This window comes from Serpula lacrymans (genome assembly GCF_000218685.1).
Source record: "Serpula lacrymans var. lacrymans S7.9 unplaced genomic scaffold SERLAscaffold_7, whole genome shotgun sequence".
Classification (NCBI taxonomy): Eukaryota; Fungi; Basidiomycota; class Agaricomycetes; order Boletales; family Serpulaceae; genus Serpula; species Serpula lacrymans.
The window spans coordinates 84322-105601 of NW_006763296.1; the positions used below are offsets into that span (position 1 = coordinate 84322).

Sequence of the window (21280 nt, forward strand, 5' to 3'; positions counted from 1 at the left end):
TGACCAGAGCGACGACGACGGTTGACATGCATCGCAAACGTTCTTCCTGTCTCTGATCCCCCGTTTCCTACGTGTTTCGGTATGATGGAGTAGCTTTGGTAGAAGGATCCTTGTCTTGAGTTCGGGCAACCTATATTACCGTGGGTTGTTCGTAATTTGACCAAAGGAACATCCAAATTCGTAGCCAATGTTATCATCGTTGTGTACAGTAAAATAAAATGCTCACATGCAACCTACCTTCTCACTGGCTTTTACGAGTGTGATACACCAGAGGATTTGTGTTGAAGGATATGTTTTTACAACGATATGGGGAAATCTTCAAATTATTTGGTTGCGATTCGGGAAGCTCTTTCTTGCAAGGCCTTGACTCGGAGTGGCGAAGGTATGTCTATATATCACTTGGAATGACCTTTGCACTAATCTTGACTTTGACCATGTAGCGCAGATATAGGATGCCGCATCATTCAGAGCTCTGAAATTTGTCTGCTATGTCCATTCACCGTCTTCATAAGGCCTATTCTTCACAGTGCCAGGCCCTGAATGCTTTCCTGATATTTCGACCTGATGGGCAGTTCAACTATCGTGGTAGGCGTTCACATATTTTGCGTGTGTAGGTTTGCTCCCGATCTTCACCGCGCCACCTATTCACAGGTGTTCTTATAAGTCTACATGGTGAGACTTGCTGTCGTTATGTTAGGTCTTAGCATCCTTTCAGATGGAATCCTTACTACCCCCCCTTTGAGGGGAGGGTGAAAACTCGGCTGAGCAGATCACTCAACATGTTACACCACCCAGTCCACTCGACGTATTTACGGCCACGCGGCCAGCCTCGCCAGTCAGTTTCGCTGGCTGATCCATCTTTAACCTTTGTATCGAATATTAGGTCTTCGTCTATGATGTACCACTTCTTTGTCCTTCGGTCAGTAAGGAATAAAAGTAGCCATGCTAGTTCATGAAGCAAGTCACTACACCACGATACCGTCTGGACTTGAATATGCTGTCATTCTGAGAAGCACGCTCCATATGTCGGAAAAATCCATTTTCCCATACAAGGTCTAGAATGGCCACTTCAGGTCGTTAGATTTTAGGTAGCCTTAAAAGAATCAAAACGTTGCAACAATGCCTTGTAAGTCATGATCGAAATTACGCCCTAGTAAGATCAACCATCATTAGATACCTAGTCTCATTTATGAGACCATATATGACATGTGCGACAGACCACTCAAACCAGTCCAATCAGCGCAACCAGTGCAACCAGCGTGACCAGTATGACCAGCGCGACCAGCACAACCAGGCAGATAGCAACAGGCCAGACAGGCTTGGTCTAGCAGTTTCCTTGTTAGTGCTGATAATTCATCTCAGCCGGATCATGGCTAATGTTATCTCGATCATGACTGAAGTGCCATCATTAGTATCTTTACAGTTTGGCTGACTCGGATATCCCCAAATCACACAAACGAAAGGCATGGAAATTAAGTAAAAAAGTCAGGTTATATTTATCAATCAGGAGGACACTACAAGTATACAACTACAACTGTAAGGTAACAGCAAAAATGTAGAAGCACTTAGTTAAAACAAAAATCAATTTGTGACAATTGTCGTCAAAAATGACTTGTTCCTCGTGAGTTCTGGTCCTGACAGAAATCTGGAAATCGAGGCATGTGAATGTGAGGTAATGAAAAGAGAAACAAAATGCTTACCATAATAATATTGATACCACAAGCGCGAAGGCAGCCCCAGTTGTTGATGACCAAATGACACTACAAGCAAGATCCTGTCAATTGAAATGTGTGAAATCAAATCCAAATGTCTACAGTATTGATGATTGATATTACTCACTGCATTGAGTACAAGAAGGGTTGGATGGCTGGGACTTGGAGTGGTATTCATTGATGTGGTAGAGTCTTCTCAATGAGTTCTGTAGTTGACTGAGGAGGAGATGGAGATAATACAGCAACACGATGGCAACAACGGACCTTTATAAATGCAATGTAGTGGCGTGTGGATTAATCAACGTCACATTACTAGAGCATACTTGAATCTAATTTATTGCCGAAACTCACTGTATCCACATTTCTCGTCGACTCCTACCTACAAGATGAAAAGAGAAAACTCAGTCATTGTTATCAGCGACACGGAGTCAGAATGTCAGGCAACAAATACAAAGCTATATAACAAAGCTCAATGTCTGGTCAAGTCCTTCCTTGAAGGCGGTGAATCAGAGTATGAGAATGAAGAGTATCGGTAAGAGCGCAAATCCAAACTAATATTGAACTAGAGAACAATACATCGAGTATATACTTCTCTATATAGTGAACGGCGATGGTCAGACCGAGAAAGGGAACTACTGAGAAAGTGGTCTGACCAGCTAACTAACCAATAAGAAAAAAGGGAGGAAGTGGTCCGATCTATCGTGTTTACTAATCGTATGAGAAGACGTATTGGTAAGGGATATGCAATTGGCTGTATCAGTAAGCCCATGAGAAGGCGCTGATTCACTACCTTCTTCGCTTATCAATATTCCTCCGAAGTATTCCCAGACATAGCACTGGATCATGGCTATGTCATCTGGATATCTTCTTGAGGGTCGACAACGAGTCTACCTCGTTGTAGGTACGATATAACGTGAGTGTGAAGAGAGAATAAGAAGAAAAATGATAAAAGTAATAAGACACCGGCTGTAATCTCTAGTCCAAGAGCAAGAGGAGTGATGGGGATCGAATCTGCTAACCACGACATGACGGGAATGCGATAAGAAAAATCGATTCCTGACATTAGCTCCCCTTTTATAAGACTCGTGTCCTCATGAGTCCGGATGCGGCACTTTGGAACTTGTTACTAATCCAATCAAAAAGCATCGGCGGTTTAGAAGTGGCGGTGTAGTTTTCGTAAGGACGGAAGTGAAGAGAAGCGGTAATAATACGAGGGGCGGCGGGATTTGTTTTGTGGAAGGTGGCGAGTAAATCAGCGACATGCGTAAGATTGGTGTCGGGTTCCCAAGTGCGTTCAGAGACTGGATAACCATGCCAGTGAATTAGGTAGTCGAGCTTACTACCTTTCAGTTTAGTCGGTCTGGAAGCGATTATACTCTCTACTTCGTATTCGTCTATTCCTTCCACAATCTCGGGTGGTGGTCGCGAGGAAATTGGTTGATTGAGGAATTCGGGAGCGTGGTATGGTGAGAGGATGGCTTCGTTGAATACGGGGTGAATGGACTTCCAACTTTTAGGGATGTCGAGCTGATATGCGGAGGGTCCGACCTTTTGGGTGACTTTGAAAGGTCCGAAGCGTTTATCGTCTAATTTCTTCATTGGTCTATCCGTTGTGATGTTATGCCCTTCTAACCAGACTTTGTCGCCAGCTTGGTACTCCCGGGAGGGGGATTTCTTACGGTCGTAATACTTCTTCAGATTCTCGTTTGCTACAAGAAGGGAGGATTTCGTGATATCGTGGAGTTTTTTCATTTGTTCGCTAAATTCTGCTGCCGAAGCGGAGCGAGGGGACAACGTGGTGGTGATATTCGTTCTTGGGTGTAACCCATAGTTCAAAAAGAAGGGCGTTTGATTCGTTGCAGTATGGAGGTGGTTGTTGTATGTAAACTCAGCAATGGAGAGCCAGTCTGCCCAGTCATCTTGTCGATGATTTATAAAAACGCGGAGGTAGTGCTCTAGATCCTGGTTGATCCGTTCGGATTGTCCGTCTGTTTGAGGGTGATAGCCTGTAGAGAGGCCTGGTGTTATCCCCATTAGGTCGTAGAAGTCTTTTGTGAATCGAGACATGAATTGAGGACCTCGATCGGAGACGATCTTTTCAGGAATTCCGTGGAGTCGTATTACATTATCTCGGAGTTGACGTGCATAACCGGCCGAGTCAAGAGTGACGAAGGTGGGGACGAAATGGGCCATTTTACTAAATCGGTCAACAAAGACCTGAACGGCGGTGTAGCCCTTGGATTCCGGTAATGCGCCTATGAGATCGGTGGTGATAATCTGCCAAGGCCGATCTGGTATCGGGTTCGGGTGTAGAGGGGCGTTAGTCTTTGTCCGATGTGCCTTGGTGCGTTGACAACTCTCGCATCCTCGTACATACCGTCTGATATCTGTACGAAGACTTGGCCACCAGAGCTCTCGGTTTACTCGTTCAAACATCGTTCTTTCTCCTGGGTGCCCGGCTAGGGCTTCGTCGTGATGATCTTTCAATATTCGCGCCCTTAGTTCGTGATTTCGGGGAACGTATACTCGGTCAGCTAAAGGGATCGGGTAGGAATTTGTCGCGGACTCTCTCTTGATCCAGACGATCCTATCCTTCATCTTCCAGGTATCCGGCTTCTCTCTCAAGTTCTTCTTTACTACGTCGTCTTGTTTCTGGAAGCTTTGACGTATATCTGGTAGGTATCCTTCGTTGGTGTCAAGTAATTCGAAATGTACGTCTGGGAGAAGTATCTGATCCTCGTTATCGTTTGTGCCTTTAGGATGATCGATCCGTCTGCTTAACAGGTCGGCCTTCGTATTCTGATTTCCTTTGACGTGTTCCATCTTAAAATTATAATCTGCAAGCTGGGATGACCATCGAGCTTGGCGTCGATTGTATTTCTGAGGTTGACGGAAGTAGAGGAGGTTTTGGTGATCTGTGAAGATGGTGAAGGGGTGTTTCGATCCTACAAGGTGATGTCACCATTCATCTAACGCCGTCATGACTGCGAGCATCTCTTTGTCGTAAATTTCATAGTTCCGTTCTGCAGCGGTAAGGGCTTTCGAGAGGAATGCTATGGGTCTGAATTTGTCGTTTTGTTTCTGGGATAGGACGGCTCCTACAGCGAAGTCAGAGGCGTCGGTTTCTAGTTTGAATGGGTCGTCGTCGTTTGGTATAGCAAGGGTGGGGGCAGTAGTAAGCGTTTTCTTCAACGTTTCAAAGGACGTTTCTTGTTCGTCTTTCCAGGTCCAGTCAACTTTTCCGGTGAGCACAGTGAGTGGTTTCGCAATTCGTCTTTGACAAATCGTCGATAGAAATTGGAGAACCCTAAGAATGATTGGAGTTCTCTTTTGTTCTTTGGTGCGGGCCAGTCAGCGACCGCTGCGACTTTTAACGGATCCATACGGATAGTGTCTTTGGAGATGATCATGCCTAAATACTCGACTTCCTGTTTCTCAAATTCGCACTTCTCTGGTTTAAGATACAACTGATTTTGTTGCAGGATACGGAGGACTTTGGTGACTATTTGACGATGTTCTTCGAGTGTTTCCGTGAAGATCATAATATCGTCTAAATATACAATAACTTTTCCTTCCGTGATCAGTTCTCTTAGGAGGTGGTCCATCATGGTCTGGAAGGTTGCTGGCGAGTTGGTAAGTCCGAAAAACATGACGAGGGGTTCGAACAGGCCGCGATTGGTCCTGAAAGCGGCCTTGTGTTCGTCTCCTTCTTGGATTCGGACATTGTTGTATCCCCATCATACGTCTAGTTTCGTGAAGTAATTGGCACCTTTGAGTTTATCGATGAGTTCGGATATGAGGGGGAGGGTGTAGCGATTCTTTATGGTAAGCTCATTCAGCTTGCAATAATCTTGGACAGGGCGTAGTGAGCCATCTTTCTTTTTGATAAAGAAGAATGGTGATGCGTAAGGTGATTTGGATACTCGAATCCGTCCACTTGTTAGATTTTCGTTAAGGAATTCGTCTAGATGGTGTTGTTCGTCTCGGCTAAGAGGGTACATTTTGCAGTCAAGACCATTAGCCTCGGGTATTAACTCAATTGCATGGTCCCAAGGACGTTTCGGGGGAAGTTTGTCAAATGATTCTTTGGTGAAGACGGGTTCGAATTCATGGTAGATTGGAGGAACGACATCTCGGAAAGTAAGCTTTGACTTTGCCTTTTCGGAGGATTCGGCGATTTGTTGACTTTTAGTGGCAAATGCGTTCAATTCTAGCTGTGTTATCTCCATAATTCGTGTTTCGAGATCGACGGCTAGAACTTTATCCCCTTCTTCAGGATGATACTCCGGATCATCAGCAGGGAAGGTAATCTTGTTGGTCCGCCAATCAATTGTTGGATTCGTCAGTATCAACCAGTCGTATCCAAGCAGTATGCGTGGTGAAAGTAGAGATGCTACGATGACATCTATCAAATGTTCTTTCCCTTTCACATTGATGTGAAGAGTGACATAGTGTGTTACTTTCTGGGATCGACCATCGGCTCCTGCAGCGTCAAGAGGGACGGGCAGAGGCGTAGTATTGAGGGTATACTTGTCAACCAGGCTTCGATCGATAACCGAGTTGGTGCAACCAGAGTCGATAAGGGTTGGGACGGTGAATGTCTGTCTATCGTCTATGGTAGTGACTTGAGAAATGATATGGAGGCTTCGTTTTGACATAGGGTGGTGCGGCGAGGTGTAAGCATGGATGCGTTCTATAATGTTCTCTTCGTCGTGGTTCCTTAGCATCTGTATCGCCTGCAGGGTGATATGCTCGTAGTGATCTTTATGGGCCCAGTTTCGTAACAGAGCTCTTGCTCTTTCTGGTTTCTGGTCTTTGATTCGTCTGGCCAACCATTCCGGTGAATGTGGCTTCGCGTAGGTTTCGGTTACAGCACGTAGATGTTGATCAACTCATTTCATTGCAGTCGTTGGTAATGTACGAGGGTTAAATACAACATTTCGGGTCAGAGAGTCCGTGCTTACTCCTGACCTTTCTGAAAATCCTTCGGGGGTGCTTCGATTTCTTTTAATGACGATGTAGTGGGAGTGTCTTTGGTTTCCTCCGTTTCCATATATCGTATTGCCATCTTTCCATGTGGGCAATTTCTAGCAATGTGGCCTCGTTCGCCACAATTGTAACAAGTAACATTCGGGTTGGGCCGATGTTGTCTCTGCGTGTTGGAACTCCCAATCTCCATAGGTACACCTGATCCTCCAAACGTTCCTGCTGTGTTTGGATGGACTGCATTCTGGGGCGGTGGTTTATGAGATGGAGTATAATACGGTCGCTGTTGGATATACCGTGGTCTTCGCGTCTCTGTTCGCGGTACTGTCTGTTGATGCTGTGGTGGAGGGTAGCCTTGGTTCTGCTGATAGCGCGGTTGATATTGTTGGTACTGAGTTGGCAGCCTTTGTTGAGGTGGTTTATCTCTCCTCCTTTCCAGATTAAGCTCTTCATTTCGCTGTTCCCATTTCCTTGCCGCTGCCTTCCACTCTAAGTACGTGGTGGGTAGGTTTTCCTGTTGCGAGATATGATCACGAAGGAATTGGGAGAGGTTGCGGCGAAGGATACTGTGAATGAACGGATAACTTTCATCTGCGTCTGGTGGTAATCCCGCTTCCATAAGTTTGGATTCGAGTCCTCCGAAATATGCGTCTACCGTCATTTCTCGTTGTTCGTAATCGTGAAGGGCAATCTCTGCTTTCAACTTGAGATGGGGGTCCAGGAATTCGTTATCTAATTCCTTGATGAATTCTGAGATAGTTCCCCAATTTCGCGGTGCAAATAAGTCTCCTAGCACTGCGGTTTTGTTGTTGAAGTTCGCCTTCCATGTATGACAGGCGTCATTGGCTTTATCGGACGAGATTCGGGATAGTGCAAAGACCATTTTGGAGGAGTTGGTTTGGAAACTTCTGGGATAGGCGAAAAAGTAGTTTGCTAAAGCGTTCTTCCAGTCAACGTATGTTTCCTTTTTACCGATGAATTCGAATGGAGGAGTGGCAAGGACAGCTTTGCTTCCTTGATTTGTTTCGTCGGCCATTGCTGCCGCTAGATCAGGTTCAAGGTCTAAAGATTCCTGATCGAACCAATCGTCGGGTTGGTTTTCGGGTTCTGGAGTCGGAGGTGGGGGAGGAAAGTTTTCCGGTCCTGCTGACTGATACAGATTGTCGGGTTCTAGAGCTTCCGCAGCAGCTCCTAGAGATTGTGGGGGAGGTGTGTCGGGAGTGACCAGAGGACGGGGTTCTTGATAGGGCTCCAGATTTTCAACGGGTTAGATAACGGGTTTTTTAGATAACAAGTTTTTCTAGATAACGAGTCCTTTTTATTTACTCAAAGTCTGGGTCAAACGTAAAGTTACTAGGGAAGTCTCCTCCTTCTGCTTCTCGGGGTCTCCAGTATTCTACGTTTTGAGTAGACTCTTCACTTTCCGACTCGGTTTCGCTGCTAGATTCTCCCCCGAGTATATCTGTTAATGAACTCCCTGTTTCTCGTTCTATCCTTTCTGCACAAGGTGCAAAAAGTTGTTCAACCGACGGGATGAGCGGTGCTTCTCCTCTCCGACCTTGGTAGGTGTAAGAGTACTGCGAATAGATACGAGTTCGTGAGCTATGGTTGATAACGGCCCAGAAATCGCTTTGGAGTACTGTAACAATGAAACGTTCGGGGTGATCAGATTGTTGGTTAACAACAAATGGAGTGAGGATTTCTAGGATCCAGTAATATTCGTCGACGTATTCTGAAACGTGTCGAATGTTGTCGATTTCGGTCGTGTAGTCTTCTCCGTCACGGGATTTCCTCTGAGCAGTCGCGATGAGTTGATCAAATCGTGCTAACGCAGCAACAACTCGTCGAATGTGATCTTTAGTAGAGGGCGTGACGATTATAATAGAAGTGCTGTGTTGAAGACCAAACCGCGGTCCGAATGCGTCAAGATCTTGGACTTCAGGGAGGTAGAGAGTTCGGCGAAGTCGTGTCAGATATTGGACAATAGAGAGGTGGTCCAGATGATTGCCGATGCAGAAGTACTGGATGGGTTGGTAACTGACAGGAGAGGCGGAGTAGGTGTCGTAATAGTCAGATGTAAAAAATGAGGACGGGATATCGTAGGTAGGTTCCTCGTTAGGCCTCTTTCTTAACACAATGCCGCAAAGCAAGGTGTGTTCGAAGTCGTAAGGGAGGAGGCGGCTGGGTATGTCTGGAAAAACGAGAGGGCGGATTCGATAAAGATCGAGGAGATCTGGGATGTGGCTCTGCAAAATAAGTTGCAGGTTTCGTTCTTGTACGTTGGCTATTCCTTTCAAAAGCTTAACCCTCTGAGTGTTCTCGTAACTCGGGCATACTAGGCTCTCGAAGTAGTCTATCAACGGAATTTGTTCGTGCCGCAGGGATATGAAGATTAAAAGTTCTCTCCGTGCTCTGTCGGAGATGTTGGAGTATCTCCTCGAGACTGCGAGAATTTCTCCTACAGATGGCGGAATGGTAAAAGATGGATTGGGTGAGAGCGAGTGCGTCGTTTATGTCGAGGATGATATCCTCGATCGGATCAATTGGTGAAGACGAAGCAGAGGAGTCTTGATACAACTCAGTGATCTGTTCGACCGTTCCTTCCACGTCTGGAGTACGGGCTTCGGTAGGGACGGGGAGGACCGGGAGCGGTTTGTTGAGAGCTGCGAGGAAATCTCTCTGGTGTCTGCGGTCCGCTTCTGATACCCACTCTTCTGAGAGCTGTTGGGAGGTAGACACGATGGAGGTATACGACGTCGCTGACGAGTCCGGTTTGTAGGTATCTGATGATGGCAAAGAACGCAAAGAATTGGACGAGAGCGGTGATGGTAGAGAAGGCGTCCAGTTTGAGAAGACTGAACGACAATAGGTGTAATGGGGTGGATAGTGAGAGGTCGATGACGATAGTGAGGAGAGGGATAGGGATGGTAGAGAGGTGGAGAAGGTGATGATGAAGGTTTAGACCGGTGCAGTGGCAACGACAGTCTTTTTCAGGGTGTAAGGAAACAGTTTTCCAAAGAGGGGCTCTGGAAAAGGATTCGAGGTAGGTGAGTTCAATATTTTGTCAGGCAACAAATACGAAGCTATATAACAAAGCTCAATGTCTGGTCAAGTCCTTCCTTGAAGGCGGTGAATCAGAGTATGAGAATGAAGAGTATCGGTAAGAGCGCAAATCCAAACTAATATTGAACTAGAGAACAATACATCGAGTATATACTTCTCTATATAGTGAACGGCGATGGTCAGACCGAGAAAGGGAACTACTGAGAAAGTGGTCTGACCAGCTAACTAACCAATAAGAAAAAAGGGAGGAAGTGGTCCGATCTATCGTGTTTACTAATCGTATGAGAAGACGTATTGGTAAGGGATATGCAATTGGCTGTATCAGTAAGCCCATGAGAAGGCACTGATTCACTACCTTCTTCGCTTATCAATATTCCTCCGAAGTATTCCCAGACATAGCACTGGATCGTGGCTATGTCATCTGGATATCTTCTTGAGGGTCGACAACGAGTCTACCTCGTTGTAGGTACGATATAACGTGAGTGTGAAGAGAGAATAAGAAGAAAAATGATAAAAGTAATAAGACACCGGCTGTAATCTCTAGTCCAAGAGCAAGAGGAGTGATGGGGATCGAATCTGCTAACCACGACATGACGGGAATGCGATAAGAAAAATCGATTCCTGACACAGAAAGCCCTGTGCCAGCCCCAGGCGGCGGCAATCAGGGCTCTCAGAAAAACCCTCCAAGTCGGACTTACCACCGCAATTACTATAGCTCTCGTTCTTCTTCACGAAACAACGCTGCCTCGGTCATCCTTGGTAATAGCAAGGCACATGCTGAGTTGGAGGATGAAGCAAGTCAGGGTGGGGGGATTAGCATCAAAAAAGAGCCTGAGCCAGATGTTCTAGTCAGCGATAGAGCAGAAGTTGGGGGTCAACACAGTTCATACCAGCCCGAGGATGAAAGTGTCAGAAAATCTTGGAAAGATCCTGACAGTAAAAGTCAGAGCCCAGAGTCCGAGTATGACCTGCAATCACATCCTATTGAAGACCACGGCAGTCAATATCCTTGGCTTGTTCCGAGTTCAGGACTCACCAAAAAGTCATCACCGGATAAGCCGTTTCCCAATCCCAGTGATGAAGAGATCATTGTGAGTGTGCCTCATTTTTGGATCGCACATAGCACTGACTGACTTATGAACACTGTTAATACTAGTTTACCCTTCATCATTCAAAAGGGTTGCAACCAAGGATCGTGAAAAAACGTCAAGTCGGAGAGATAGGGGACGAAAATGTTGAGGTATGTACTGGCTGTAAATATCTCCTTGATTTTGCTAATTATTTGTAATTTAATTAGCCTACCAAACAAGACGCATCAGCTCAAGTGGACTTACCGTCTAACGAAGTTGTCCCTGTTCCCATCACACCTCGCAAGGCCCGCCGTTTTGTTATCTCTCAATTGGAGATAACACCTAGCAAAACAACACAGAAGATGCGCCAGGGCACTGGAAGCCCCGGCATCAGTGAAAGGTTGGATAGAATTGAGAACCGGGCACAAGACATCAGCGAGGCTTTGAAAGGAGTAACTTGTGCAATCGATGGTCAGACTTCGGCCCTGGAAAATATTTTCCGTGAGTGCCTGAATAAGTAGAGAATGTATACTGTCCTTGTCTGTCAATGTATGAATACTATCAGAAATCCTACCGAGTTTTATTTGAACCTGGGATTTAGTGTGAATTATATCACTCTGAATCAACATTCGACGACAACATGTATTGAAAGATCAAAAACTCTGTTGCTAAGTTAGATTGGGTCTGGGTTACAGTTGTCTATTCTTATCATTCCCATCGGAGCTGAGCATGTGGACAGAAATAATTTAAATAATATACTGATATTGTCTAATTACATTGTCAATGACAATAGGGACCCGGGAGTTGGTCTGAATTACAATGCCTCAGGACTCTTCTGACGGGTTCAGTATCATCTTCCCCATGATTGAGCTCTCCTAGACGAATTGCTGAGCAACGTAGATCCGACAGAGAATAGTTGTCGTCACTTACCCATTTGATCCATACATGCTTGTGCCGCATGACCAGAGTCCAGATTCAGATTGATGAAAGTTAAGCTTCTTGTTGTGATAAGCATAGGCTGCTCAAAAGTCAATTACTTCGTTCTGGGCACTGGTCTATTCTTATCATTCTTATTGTCGTCAGCCTGATCATGTGCACACAGAAATGATTCACATAGATATTGCATAATTACAGGAGGACGGGGGGGAGCGAGCTTCCAGGCTAAGTTAACTGTGGACTAATGGCTCTTCTGACGGGTTCAGTATCATTCACCCCACGACTGAGCTCTCCCTAGACAAATTGGTGAGCAACATAGACCCGACAGAGAATTACCATTGACATCACTTACCAATCATACTTTGGTTCTTGGTCTCAGGCTTCCCCTTCTGATTCAAGGCCGTTATCTGATTCGCCTGGACCTAGATCGTTCCCCTCCCTTATCACGCCACCATCATCATCATGTTCTTGATCACTAGGCGGCAGCTCTTCAACGTCTTGATTCAATGCATCCATCGCTTCTTTCATTGCCTCCTCCCTGTCTTCGTCGTTCAGTGGACCTCTGAGGCCACTTGTGGTATGTGGGAAAAGTATTCTGTCCCACTCGCGGAAGATAGTGAGTACACTCCCTTTCCTTTTTCCCAGCCCAATTTCGAGATATTCAAGGTAATTGTCGAAATCTTCATGCCAATTAATGCCGAACTGAGCTCCCCTCTCTTTCAGGATACTATCAGGGGAGAGCACCCATCGTGCCTAAGGGAAATTCAGTAATAATTAGTGTTGGGTTAGGCATTTTACTTACCAAAATAGCGGCGCATGCAACCATGCCTGGTGTGGTGTGCTGGAGGCCCCATTTAACGTCCAGAGTTTCGGTACTTCGCGCGCCCTCATAAGGCATCCCCTTTTTCATCGCCACAATTGAGCCGGGTCCTCGAATGACACAGGATAGGACCTTGGAGTTTCTCAGCTACAATAAATCTGATTTTGACAGGAAGACACTTACCACTTTCAAGAGCGGGTTAAGGAAGACTTTATTCACGTCGAACTTCCCAGAATAATCAGCATGGAGGACCTCAATGTTCCATAGGCTGAAAGCTGAGTGTCCTTTGCTGTTCATCCTCCACCCAATTTTATTGAGAAATTTATTTCACCTCGCCTCAGATGTCTTCAAATCGGCCGCTGAACAATCAAAGATAGTGTTGCCGCATGCACGAAGACGGCTTGCACCATTTGACCGCTGGGCCTGCATCCCGTCGCGGAACTCATTTTCATACGCTCAGTTCAAGGAGGCGTGGTAGGAATGAAAAGACTCTACTCACAGCAGATACAAACCAATCCTGCCCAATCATCCCAACAAGTTCACGAGGTGTGTTTGCGTATATCTCACTAATCTGACCTTGTATCTTTTGCTCAATGTTTTCAAACCGGCCCAGTGGACTATATTGATCGTCACGAGTTGTCTTGAATGTATTTACTGGGTCATGTATCCATAGCATGGATGTCACAAGGAACTTTTGCCCCAGCTGCTTGGTATGTTTGATTTTTCTTTGTAGCTCACTGCCGACGTCCATAAGCTCTTGCTTTTTGGGGGGACCTTGCTGACTCGAGATTTCAGGGTCTTCAGTCTCGTTCAGCAAATCGTTGTATTTTCGCCGCAAAATCCTTGTTTCCTCTCTGGCCAAATTGACCGCTATCTGAGCTTCTCGAGCAACCTGACATTAGGTGAGTCAGTATATTTTGCTAATCTTCCCAGATTAACATCAGCGTACCTTATAAAGCATTCGTGGGGACATTGTCTGATTGACACTCAGATCACCATGTAATTCAGGTGTGTCTGCTTCATATCTCATGGCATGGTCTTCACTGACTTGAGCATTCTGTCCTCGAGTATCGCTCAAAGTCGAATCATCCCTGCCCCAGTCTTGCATTGGCTGTGCTCCATGATGTAAGTCCGTCTCTTGGACATGGTCTCTGCTCTGATCACTCCCTCTGTTTGTAGGCACCCTTCGTCGTTCTCTTTTACGGTTTTTTTCCATTGTAGGCTGTGAATTTAAAAAGAAGGACAATATTGAGGGTTTGAGTTATTCGCAGTTAGGAAAACTGTTGATGGTGCGTAGGTAGTTTTCAAGTCCGACAATCTAACATGACGTAGAATGCCGTCAAAGATATGGTTGTTCTCCATTATCAACTGCAATTAGTAGAATCAGCTCAAGCTCACTCAAATCCATCAACATGCGTTCATCTACTAGGACAAAGAAGCTTTGCCAGGGCCCTTGGTGCCAATACTGCAACAGTTTTCGAAGCTCTCGTCGATTTGATAAACATGTGGAAGCCTGCAAACGTCATCTTAATGAGCTTGCAACAGCTCCATCCTTTCAAGTCAATAAATCGCGCCCACAGGATGACTTACCTGTGCCTCAAAAACGGCGCAAACTAGACTCAAATGTAAGCAAATAATATCTCCATGTTTGTTTATGCATGTGGTTGCTACGGTACTGAGTGCCTTCCCATTTCTTATACTAATACTACACTGTTTCCCATAGTCCAGTCCCGACTTTACATTCAACAAAACTGCTTATGGAGAAGATCAGGCACAAATTGACGAAGCAGAACCATCGCACCAGGAATCTTCGCTGGACTTAGACTCTGAGGTGCACAATGAACGTCCCTCAAGCTTTATTCAAGTCATACCACACCCTCACAGCGGCATCAAGGAACCAACCATTATCTCACTAGACACACCAACAACCTACAGTACTTTCAATGTCCGTGGCATCAACAGCAAACCATGGGCTCCGTTCCGAACTCGTGCAGACTTTGAGTATGCAGAAACCGCTGTAAAAGGATTATTTAGCAAGGACATCATCAACACACAGTTACGTGGTATACACGGTGGATGGGCACGTGAAACGGCAATCACACTGCAAAGCCACGTCGATCTAGAACATTCATTGAAAAAAGCACGGAAACTATGTCCTCAGGTGAGCCAAAACTTCAAACTCAAGTCTGGTCTAATGTTTTCATTACAGTTTCGAGAGGGGAATGTCTCAGCCGTTTATTTGGGTGAGACATTTCATTTCAGTTTCGTGTATCGCGATCCCTGGGAAGTATATTGTGACTGGATCATGGATGCCAGCTTATCATCCATGATATTCTGGTATCCGTGTAAGAAATTCTTTTGTAGGCGCAATGGCCGGGTCACTCTCAAGACTCAAATATACGATGACTTTAGCACTGGTAATAGATGGTGGGATATACAGGTGCGTTTCTATGTATTATACAGTACTTCACTTACGTTCTTCCAGGATCAGCTTCCCAAAGACGACATCCCACACTGCTTTCTCCCGGTCTCCCTCTGGCTCGACAAGGGGAATGTAACAAAACGAGTGCGAAAGCACCCAATGATTATTCGGCCAGCATTCCTACCTCGTGAAGTACGGAATGCTTCTGGTAATGGAGGGGGGGTACTGATTGGTTACATGCCGGTGGTGTGCTTCTCTCTCTATCCCCTAGAGAGTTCTTACTACTTTACCATAGCCTGAAGACCCGGCCGACCCAACAGACCGCAATTCAGCCGAGACCCTTGAGTGGGCGCATTTCAAGAGAGACGTATACCATCAAGTTCTTGGCATTGTTTTCAAGACCTTACAACGACCAGCACGCCATGGGGAGGCAATGAAATGTGGCGACTCACATAATAGGATTATTCACCCTGGAATACCAATCAAGTCTCTTGACGGAGAAGAGAGCTGTGCGGTTACAGCAACGCGGGCTGCACTTGCCAATTACCCCTGCCCCAAATGTTTGGTTCATCACAACGAGCTACATAACATCAATGGAACATTTGAGCCCCGCATTACCAAGACTATGCAGAAGGCTTATCTTGATTCTACTCGAGCGCCAAACAAAAGCGAAGCTGAACGAATCTTACAGAGCCGGGGGCTTCATGCTACGCAGGTAAGTGCATACCCTGTATTCATCGCTGATAATCCTATAAATAATGTATTTTCTATATTTACAGAATTTCTTCTGGTCTTTACACTACTCGGACCCGTATCTATCAGTTTCCTACGACAAACTTCACTCGGACGACTTAGGAAAGTGGGGGAAACACTTGTGGCCCCTGTTGCTTAGTGTTCTAGCCGAAGATGGAGTCAAAGGGCAGCTAGCAAGGAAGTGAGTCTTCATGATTATCATTGAATCATAGCTAAAAACTCGACACCAGCATGCGAAACGTTTCTCGCTGGCGCAACCTTAAACACTTTGGTAATGTCACAACAGTTGATTACGCAGATGGTCAAGTATTTTTTGATATTCTAAAGGTAGACATTTCTCAACGCAGTATTTTCAAAGTACTTACTTTGCTATTTTAGTGTATACTACCTTGTGTCGTTCAGCTTCTGCCCGAAGACTGTTCACTTGTCCACTGCATTCGGGCCTATGCTCAATATCGGACAATGATTGGATTGTCCTGTTTGACTGACGAGCGGCTGCAACAGATAAATAGCATAATATTATCCTATAAGAACACTTGTGAGGTAACTATTCTACATTTGTAGAATCAATGAATTGCTGGCACTAACAATTTACTAGGACGTCTCAAGAGACTACGGAAAATCATTCGATTTCTTCAAACAACATTTCGTCAATCATGTTATTGAGGATATCCAACAAAAGGGTGCTACTGACAACTATGAAACAAGAGTCGGTGAAGGAATTCACCAGGAGGTTCGTCAAGCTTACAAACAGACTAATTGCAAGAACACGGATCCACAGGTATACTCCTGTCTTTCTATCAAAATCTGAAAATCACACAACTATTCTACAGATGGCCCGAATAGACGAGAATCAAGAATCCATTGCGTATCTACGTATGGTCGTTGACGAGTATGACAAAGCACAACAAGAACAAGAGCAGGTAGGGAACGCACGAGAAGCTGAGACAGAGGATACAACAGAGCAGGCCGAGACGGAGGACACAAGAGAGCACATAATAGAGAGTACAGACGACCACTGGACACTTGGATCGCCAACAAGCCTGAGTGACTCTATTGCAATGGAGACCATGCATTCAGCATTTGATAAGTCTCTGCGACGGTTTTTTTCGATTGATGTTCCGGATGCTAGCCTCGGTGTTGAACCCATTAAGGTATATATATTTATGTTGTTTTTTGGTCTCATTGATCTTAGTACGCCATACAATAGATCCGACAATATCATTGCGTCTATCTTCGGTACCAGTCGCAAGAAGACTGGACCGAAGGGCGAGATATCCTCAGGTGTAACCCTCGATTCAATGGAGTGCCCCGCCACGATTGCATACTCATCAACACGGACACTGTTAAACCCACACCGGCTCGACTTATAGGGATTTACAGGTGTTATATCAAGTCCAAAACATATGATGTCGTCCTCGTCAATTACTTCAAGCCCTCCACTACAAAACCAAGGACAAAATGGGCTGGTGCTCGTCTTTATGAGGAGGCAAGGGAAAGCAGGTTCGCACTGGTGAAATATTTTATTCGTGGGGCACATATGATTACAGCGTTTGGAATGAGGGAGGGTCGCTTTTATCTCAACGATACCGTAGACGGCGACATGTTTCTACGCTTTTCAAAGTGATTCCTACTGTATTATCTAACTGTACTAATGAATCTTGTATCTCTGGCACTAAAATTGATCCAACCTAACGTCGTTCGAATTATGGACCATTGATTTGGCCTCACAGAGCCCTGAATAGCCTTCGAGGACTTCTTAGTTCTTAAACAAGGTGTGATGACGCCTTTTCATTTTTCGCTGCGATTTTATAGAGCTTGATCACATCTTATCACGTCCTCTGTTCCCCTTGTAAGGTCTCATAAGACATGATGATAGGCTTTTCATTTGCACTATGATTTTATAGGGCCCGCTCATACCTTACCTGATACTCCAGCTCCCTCATAAGGTCGTCAGGCGACACCGTACTCGCAGCATGCTCCAGCAGTCCTGATCAGGTGAATTGGATTTTTCCGACATAATGATTAGTCGGCTCTGCCAACTCGGGGAGAACAAATTGATTGTATGCTTATCATGATCCGTAGGATTAGTATTCAGACCATAGCGCCATGTGAAATACGGTCAAGTTGTACCAATGATCAACATATCATATGGACAGCCAAAATCCAGGCGAAAACAATTATACTAGGACCTTTCAGGAGGTCAGGTAACAAGCTGGATATGGAAAAAATTACAGTGAGCTGTACATATATCACGATGACGACACCGGTGCTACTGGGGCCCCTCTGCCCCTCCCGCGGAAAGGCCTCGAGGGAAACCCACGACCACGCTCGAAGCCTACCCCTTGTCCCCGTCCGCGAGATCCCAAAAACCCGCCTCTCGGAGGTGGGGTATAGGGACTACCACCTCTTGGGGCACCTCTGCCTCTCGTGACAGAAGGAGCGCGTGTGTCATTGGATTGTGCAGGTGTCGACGGGTTGTCACTTGTAGGAGTGTCTGATGGAACACGACGACCGTTAGCCATCGCACTGCCGCGACCATTGGTGTAAGCACCCCGGCCTCGATTGGGATTTGACATAATGTGCACAGCGTTGTTTGGACTTTGACTACAAATTGCATGAGCGAAAAAGTTGTTTATCATCGTAGTCGTAAACACAAACCTAGAGGGCGCTGGGCGGAAACCAGCAGCAGCGGCTTGGCCTGGGGGAGGTTGGATAGCTGGATGCGGGCCAAAGCGAGGTTTGAAGGGGTGATTTGGCGGTGGTAGTGGCTTAGACTTGGGATTCGTTGGAGCTACGAACTGAGGAGTGGTCAAGTTTAAGCACGAGTTGAAGCTGACCGTCGAGCCCCGGTACTGTGAGCAACTAATAGGCGAGATGGTCAGGCGCCGATTAACGAGATGTATCCGCAACCGTGGTCCACTTACCGATCCCCTAATGTCACACCTGACATGAATGGAACATCCCAAACTACATCCATTGATGTGGAGTTCAAACCAATAACTACTCCTTTGATAGCAAGTGGAACACCACCAGAATCTTGAACCATAGTCACCCTGTCGCCAAGCTCAAAGTGCTGGTTCTGTAGTCGGTATATGGCATGCGATGGTTTTAAAACTGCATGTCGCGGGATGTTCTTAACGATAGCTTTCTTGAAAGCAGCAGTTGTATTGGGGTTTACGCTATCTGCGATCTTTTCAATCTCCCCCACAGCCGCCTGTAGTATCCATTTTGTTAATTACTATATCTCACAATGCTCTAGTGTGATACTGACCTTAGTGAGCTGATCAGAGAACAGAGACACCGGTTCGAAGTCCCTAACGCCTTTGGATTTGAGCCACGATTTCACTTCCTTGACTCTAGCATCGGGATTATCGCCCTTAAAAAGATCTGATGCTCTCGCCATTTCTACAAAGATAGTGAAGGCGATGATTAGAGCAGCATTTCTAGGGAAAATGCAAACTTACCATCGCCATTACGGTCCAGGGCTCGAAAAACTTCAGGGAAGTTGTTCTATCAAGACGGGTTCAGAGTATGTAAACAAAAGATCTCGCGACCTGACAAATCACCTTGTAATCACGAATAAGATCAACAGTCTTTTCGCTGTACTCCCAGAAACGTCCGTCCTTACGCGAGTAGTCGATAACCTTCAAGCTTTTGGCTTCGAACTTGAGGCTCAAGCCTAGATTTGACTTCTGACTGTCTGCAGTAAGTACCATGAAGCTAGAAGTAATTTTTGCTAGAGCACGACCGGATATCCGTAGCATCTCGGCTGCCTTGTAAGACGGGAAATATTGGAGAGATGCACGATTCTCAACGATTGCTCTGTATTTGTCCTTTTCTGCTTTGTCTGAGGGGTAGAACTGTTCGACTAGTCAGCCAGAGTATATATAAAAAGGCAGGAGATGGATTCACCGCTAGGATGATAGAAAGAGTATTTTCGTCTGTCGCAGAGACTTTTGCAGCGACTCCATAAGCATGTTCTCCTAAGAAGAATATTTTACTCCCTTCAGGGAATTCTTCCGAAAGAGGGGGAGGATCCCTCTCCAAAAACCGAGGGTCTTCAGAGGCGACTTCCGAGAGCACCATCTGAGCCGCTTGTTCAAGTTCCTTCTCTGCGTCTTCATAATCCTTCACGAAAGCCCCAGTTTCCAGACGTTTTAAACCTGTATCATAATTGAGTAACCAGAATAATCTCATGAAACCTGAAATACCTTTAAGTGGCCGCACATGCACAAGCACGTCGATATCTCCTGTGATAACGCCACATTTCTTCGAATACATGTGTTCAATCCTTTCAGCTTTTGCCTTCCAATGGCTCAAAGCATATTGCGCGTGAGGATTAGATATTATCTTTGGTGCAGATCCTGGTACGACAATCATCTGTTCATACTTGAATAACGAGTCCGACACGGCGACGACGAAGCCCTCCTGCAAGAACGGCCATCCCACAAAAGTTCGCTTTCCAACCATTTCCCTTGCGACGTCTTCCGTTTTCCTGTTTTCGTGGGGATTTTGGATATGCACTATCATCGACTTGTTTCTGCTCTCTGTACCATGTACATTGACACCATGCAAGCCTATCTGTGCACTGTGTGGGAGGGTTTGCAGAGAGGGGAAGCCCGCCAGGGCTTCGACGCCAAGAAAGACGCCATCGCAGAGGCCAGGTACGAGGTGAAGTCCATCTAGGGTTGGAAGATCGAAAGGCTCCATAGAACAAGAACACCGGTATATTGGAGGGAAAAAGCCCGGGAAAGAAGATGGGTACACTGTCGTTTCCCCAGGATTATAACTAAATCTTGTGCTAGTCCCAAACGCGTTGCGCGCACGTTCTTCATTTGTCAAGCGATGCTCCCTGGCTGAAATTCAAATCAAAGATATTAGTTTGTAGACGGATTGTCAAGTAAGCTACTAACAAGCCATAGCTTTAAGAAGCCTCTTTTCATCGATGAAAGGGATCTTCACAATGGCTTCCCAGTCCTGCTTCTTGCCATTCAAGTCCAACTCGAACTCAGCAGGGTAGAAATCTAGGATGGAAGAATTAGGGTCATACATCAAGTCCTGATCGTCCATAGAATCAGTGAAATACACAGAAGAAACTGACTGACAACCTACCTGATACGCAGGCGGGATCAAATCTTTGCTTGCTGCTGGTAATACACCCATGAGTTGTTCAAATGGGTGGAATGGAGACCCCAATTCAAATTCGAACGACATTTCGTCCACTCCGTGAAGATCTGCATAGCATCGACTCAATGATTACTACGATAACCAAAAAGAATAAATATAAGACCTGCCTGAAATCCGAGGAGCATAATGATAGTTATAAAACCATCCCCAAGACGCAACACCGCTATAGTAATAATGCATAACCCACTGCAGGCCTTCCACATATCGGAATACAAGTTTTCTCATATCTTCCGGATCATCGAATGATAGTTCGAGCTTGCCCTAATTATGTCCTTTAGCATCCATATGGCGCAAAATAAAAGACAAGGCGCACCCTGTAGTAATTCCT

The 21280-nt window shown here is 45.7% G+C and overlaps 9 protein-coding genes across 9 annotated transcripts; 4 read left to right on the top strand and 5 right to left on the bottom strand.

Moving 5' to 3' along the window:
• Window positions 1–2258: 2258 nt before the first annotated feature.
• SERLADRAFT_389014 (uncharacterized protein) lies at window positions 2259–2781 on the bottom strand (the record flags this gene model as incomplete). The annotated part of the gene is made up of 1 exon (XM_007318155.1): window positions 2259–2781. A coding segment is annotated over one exon (156 nt), but the record flags the coding sequence as incomplete, so codon positions are not given.
• Window positions 2782–6592: 3811 nt separating this feature from the next.
• On the bottom strand, window positions 6593–6988 carry SERLADRAFT_389015 (uncharacterized protein; the record flags this gene model as incomplete). The annotated part of the gene is made up of 1 exon (XM_007318156.1): window positions 6593–6988. The coding sequence occupies one exon, from the start codon at window positions 6939–6941 to the stop codon at window positions 6720–6722; it is 222 nt and encodes a 73-aa protein (XP_007318218.1).
• Window positions 6989–8560: 1572 nt separating this feature from the next.
• SERLADRAFT_389016 (uncharacterized protein) lies at window positions 8561–8785 on the top strand (the record flags this gene model as incomplete). Its single annotated transcript, XM_007318157.1, has 1 exon — window positions 8561–8785. A coding segment is annotated over one exon (225 nt), but the record flags the coding sequence as incomplete, so codon positions are not given.
• Window positions 8786–9083: 298 nt separating this feature from the next.
• On the top strand, window positions 9084–9401 carry SERLADRAFT_389019 (uncharacterized protein; the record flags this gene model as incomplete). Its single annotated transcript, XM_007318158.1, has 2 exons — window positions 9084–9244; window positions 9281–9401. 2 exons carry the CDS (start codon window positions 9084–9086, stop codon window positions 9399–9401), a joined length of 282 nt encoding a protein of 93 aa, XP_007318220.1.
• A 774-nt stretch (window positions 9402–10175) lies between these two features.
• On the top strand, window positions 10176–11352 carry SERLADRAFT_437821 (uncharacterized protein; the record flags this gene model as incomplete). The annotated part of the gene is made up of 4 exons (XM_007318159.1): window positions 10176–10227; window positions 10392–10852; window positions 10918–11001; window positions 11059–11352. The coding sequence occupies 4 exons, from the start codon at window positions 10176–10178 to the stop codon at window positions 11350–11352; spliced, it is 891 nt and encodes a 296-aa protein (XP_007318221.1).
• Window positions 11353–12142: 790 nt separating this feature from the next.
• SERLADRAFT_437822 (uncharacterized protein) lies at window positions 12143–13803 on the bottom strand (the record flags this gene model as incomplete). Its single annotated transcript, XM_007318160.1, has 6 exons — window positions 12143–12520; window positions 12570–12719; window positions 12771–12855; window positions 12919–13028; window positions 13087–13479; window positions 13537–13803. The coding sequence occupies 6 exons, from the start codon at window positions 13801–13803 to the stop codon at window positions 12143–12145; spliced, it is 1383 nt and encodes a 460-aa protein (XP_007318222.1).
• A 1443-nt stretch (window positions 13804–15246) lies between these two features.
• Window positions 15247–17389, top strand: SERLADRAFT_369436 (uncharacterized protein; the record flags this gene model as incomplete). Its single annotated transcript, XM_007318161.1, has 8 exons — window positions 15247–15255; window positions 15305–15724; window positions 15789–15900; window positions 16061–16089; window positions 16110–16158; window positions 16374–16543; window positions 16596–16916; window positions 16973–17389. The coding sequence occupies 8 exons, from the start codon at window positions 15247–15249 to the stop codon at window positions 17387–17389; spliced, it is 1527 nt and encodes a 508-aa protein (XP_007318223.1).
• A 418-nt stretch (window positions 17390–17807) lies between these two features.
• Window positions 17808–18301, bottom strand: SERLADRAFT_467128 (uncharacterized protein; the record flags this gene model as incomplete). Its single annotated transcript, XM_007318162.1, has 1 exon — window positions 17808–18301. One exon carries the CDS (start codon window positions 18285–18287, stop codon window positions 18015–18017), a length of 273 nt encoding a protein of 90 aa, XP_007318224.1.
• A 1524-nt stretch (window positions 18302–19825) lies between these two features.
• Window positions 19826–20480, bottom strand: SERLADRAFT_467129 (uncharacterized protein; the record flags this gene model as incomplete). The annotated part of the gene is made up of 2 exons (XM_007318163.1): window positions 19826–19851; window positions 19977–20480. The coding sequence occupies 2 exons, from the start codon at window positions 20473–20475 to the stop codon at window positions 19826–19828; spliced, it is 525 nt and encodes a 174-aa protein (XP_007318225.1).
• Between the last annotated feature and the right edge of the window lie 800 nt (window positions 20481–21280).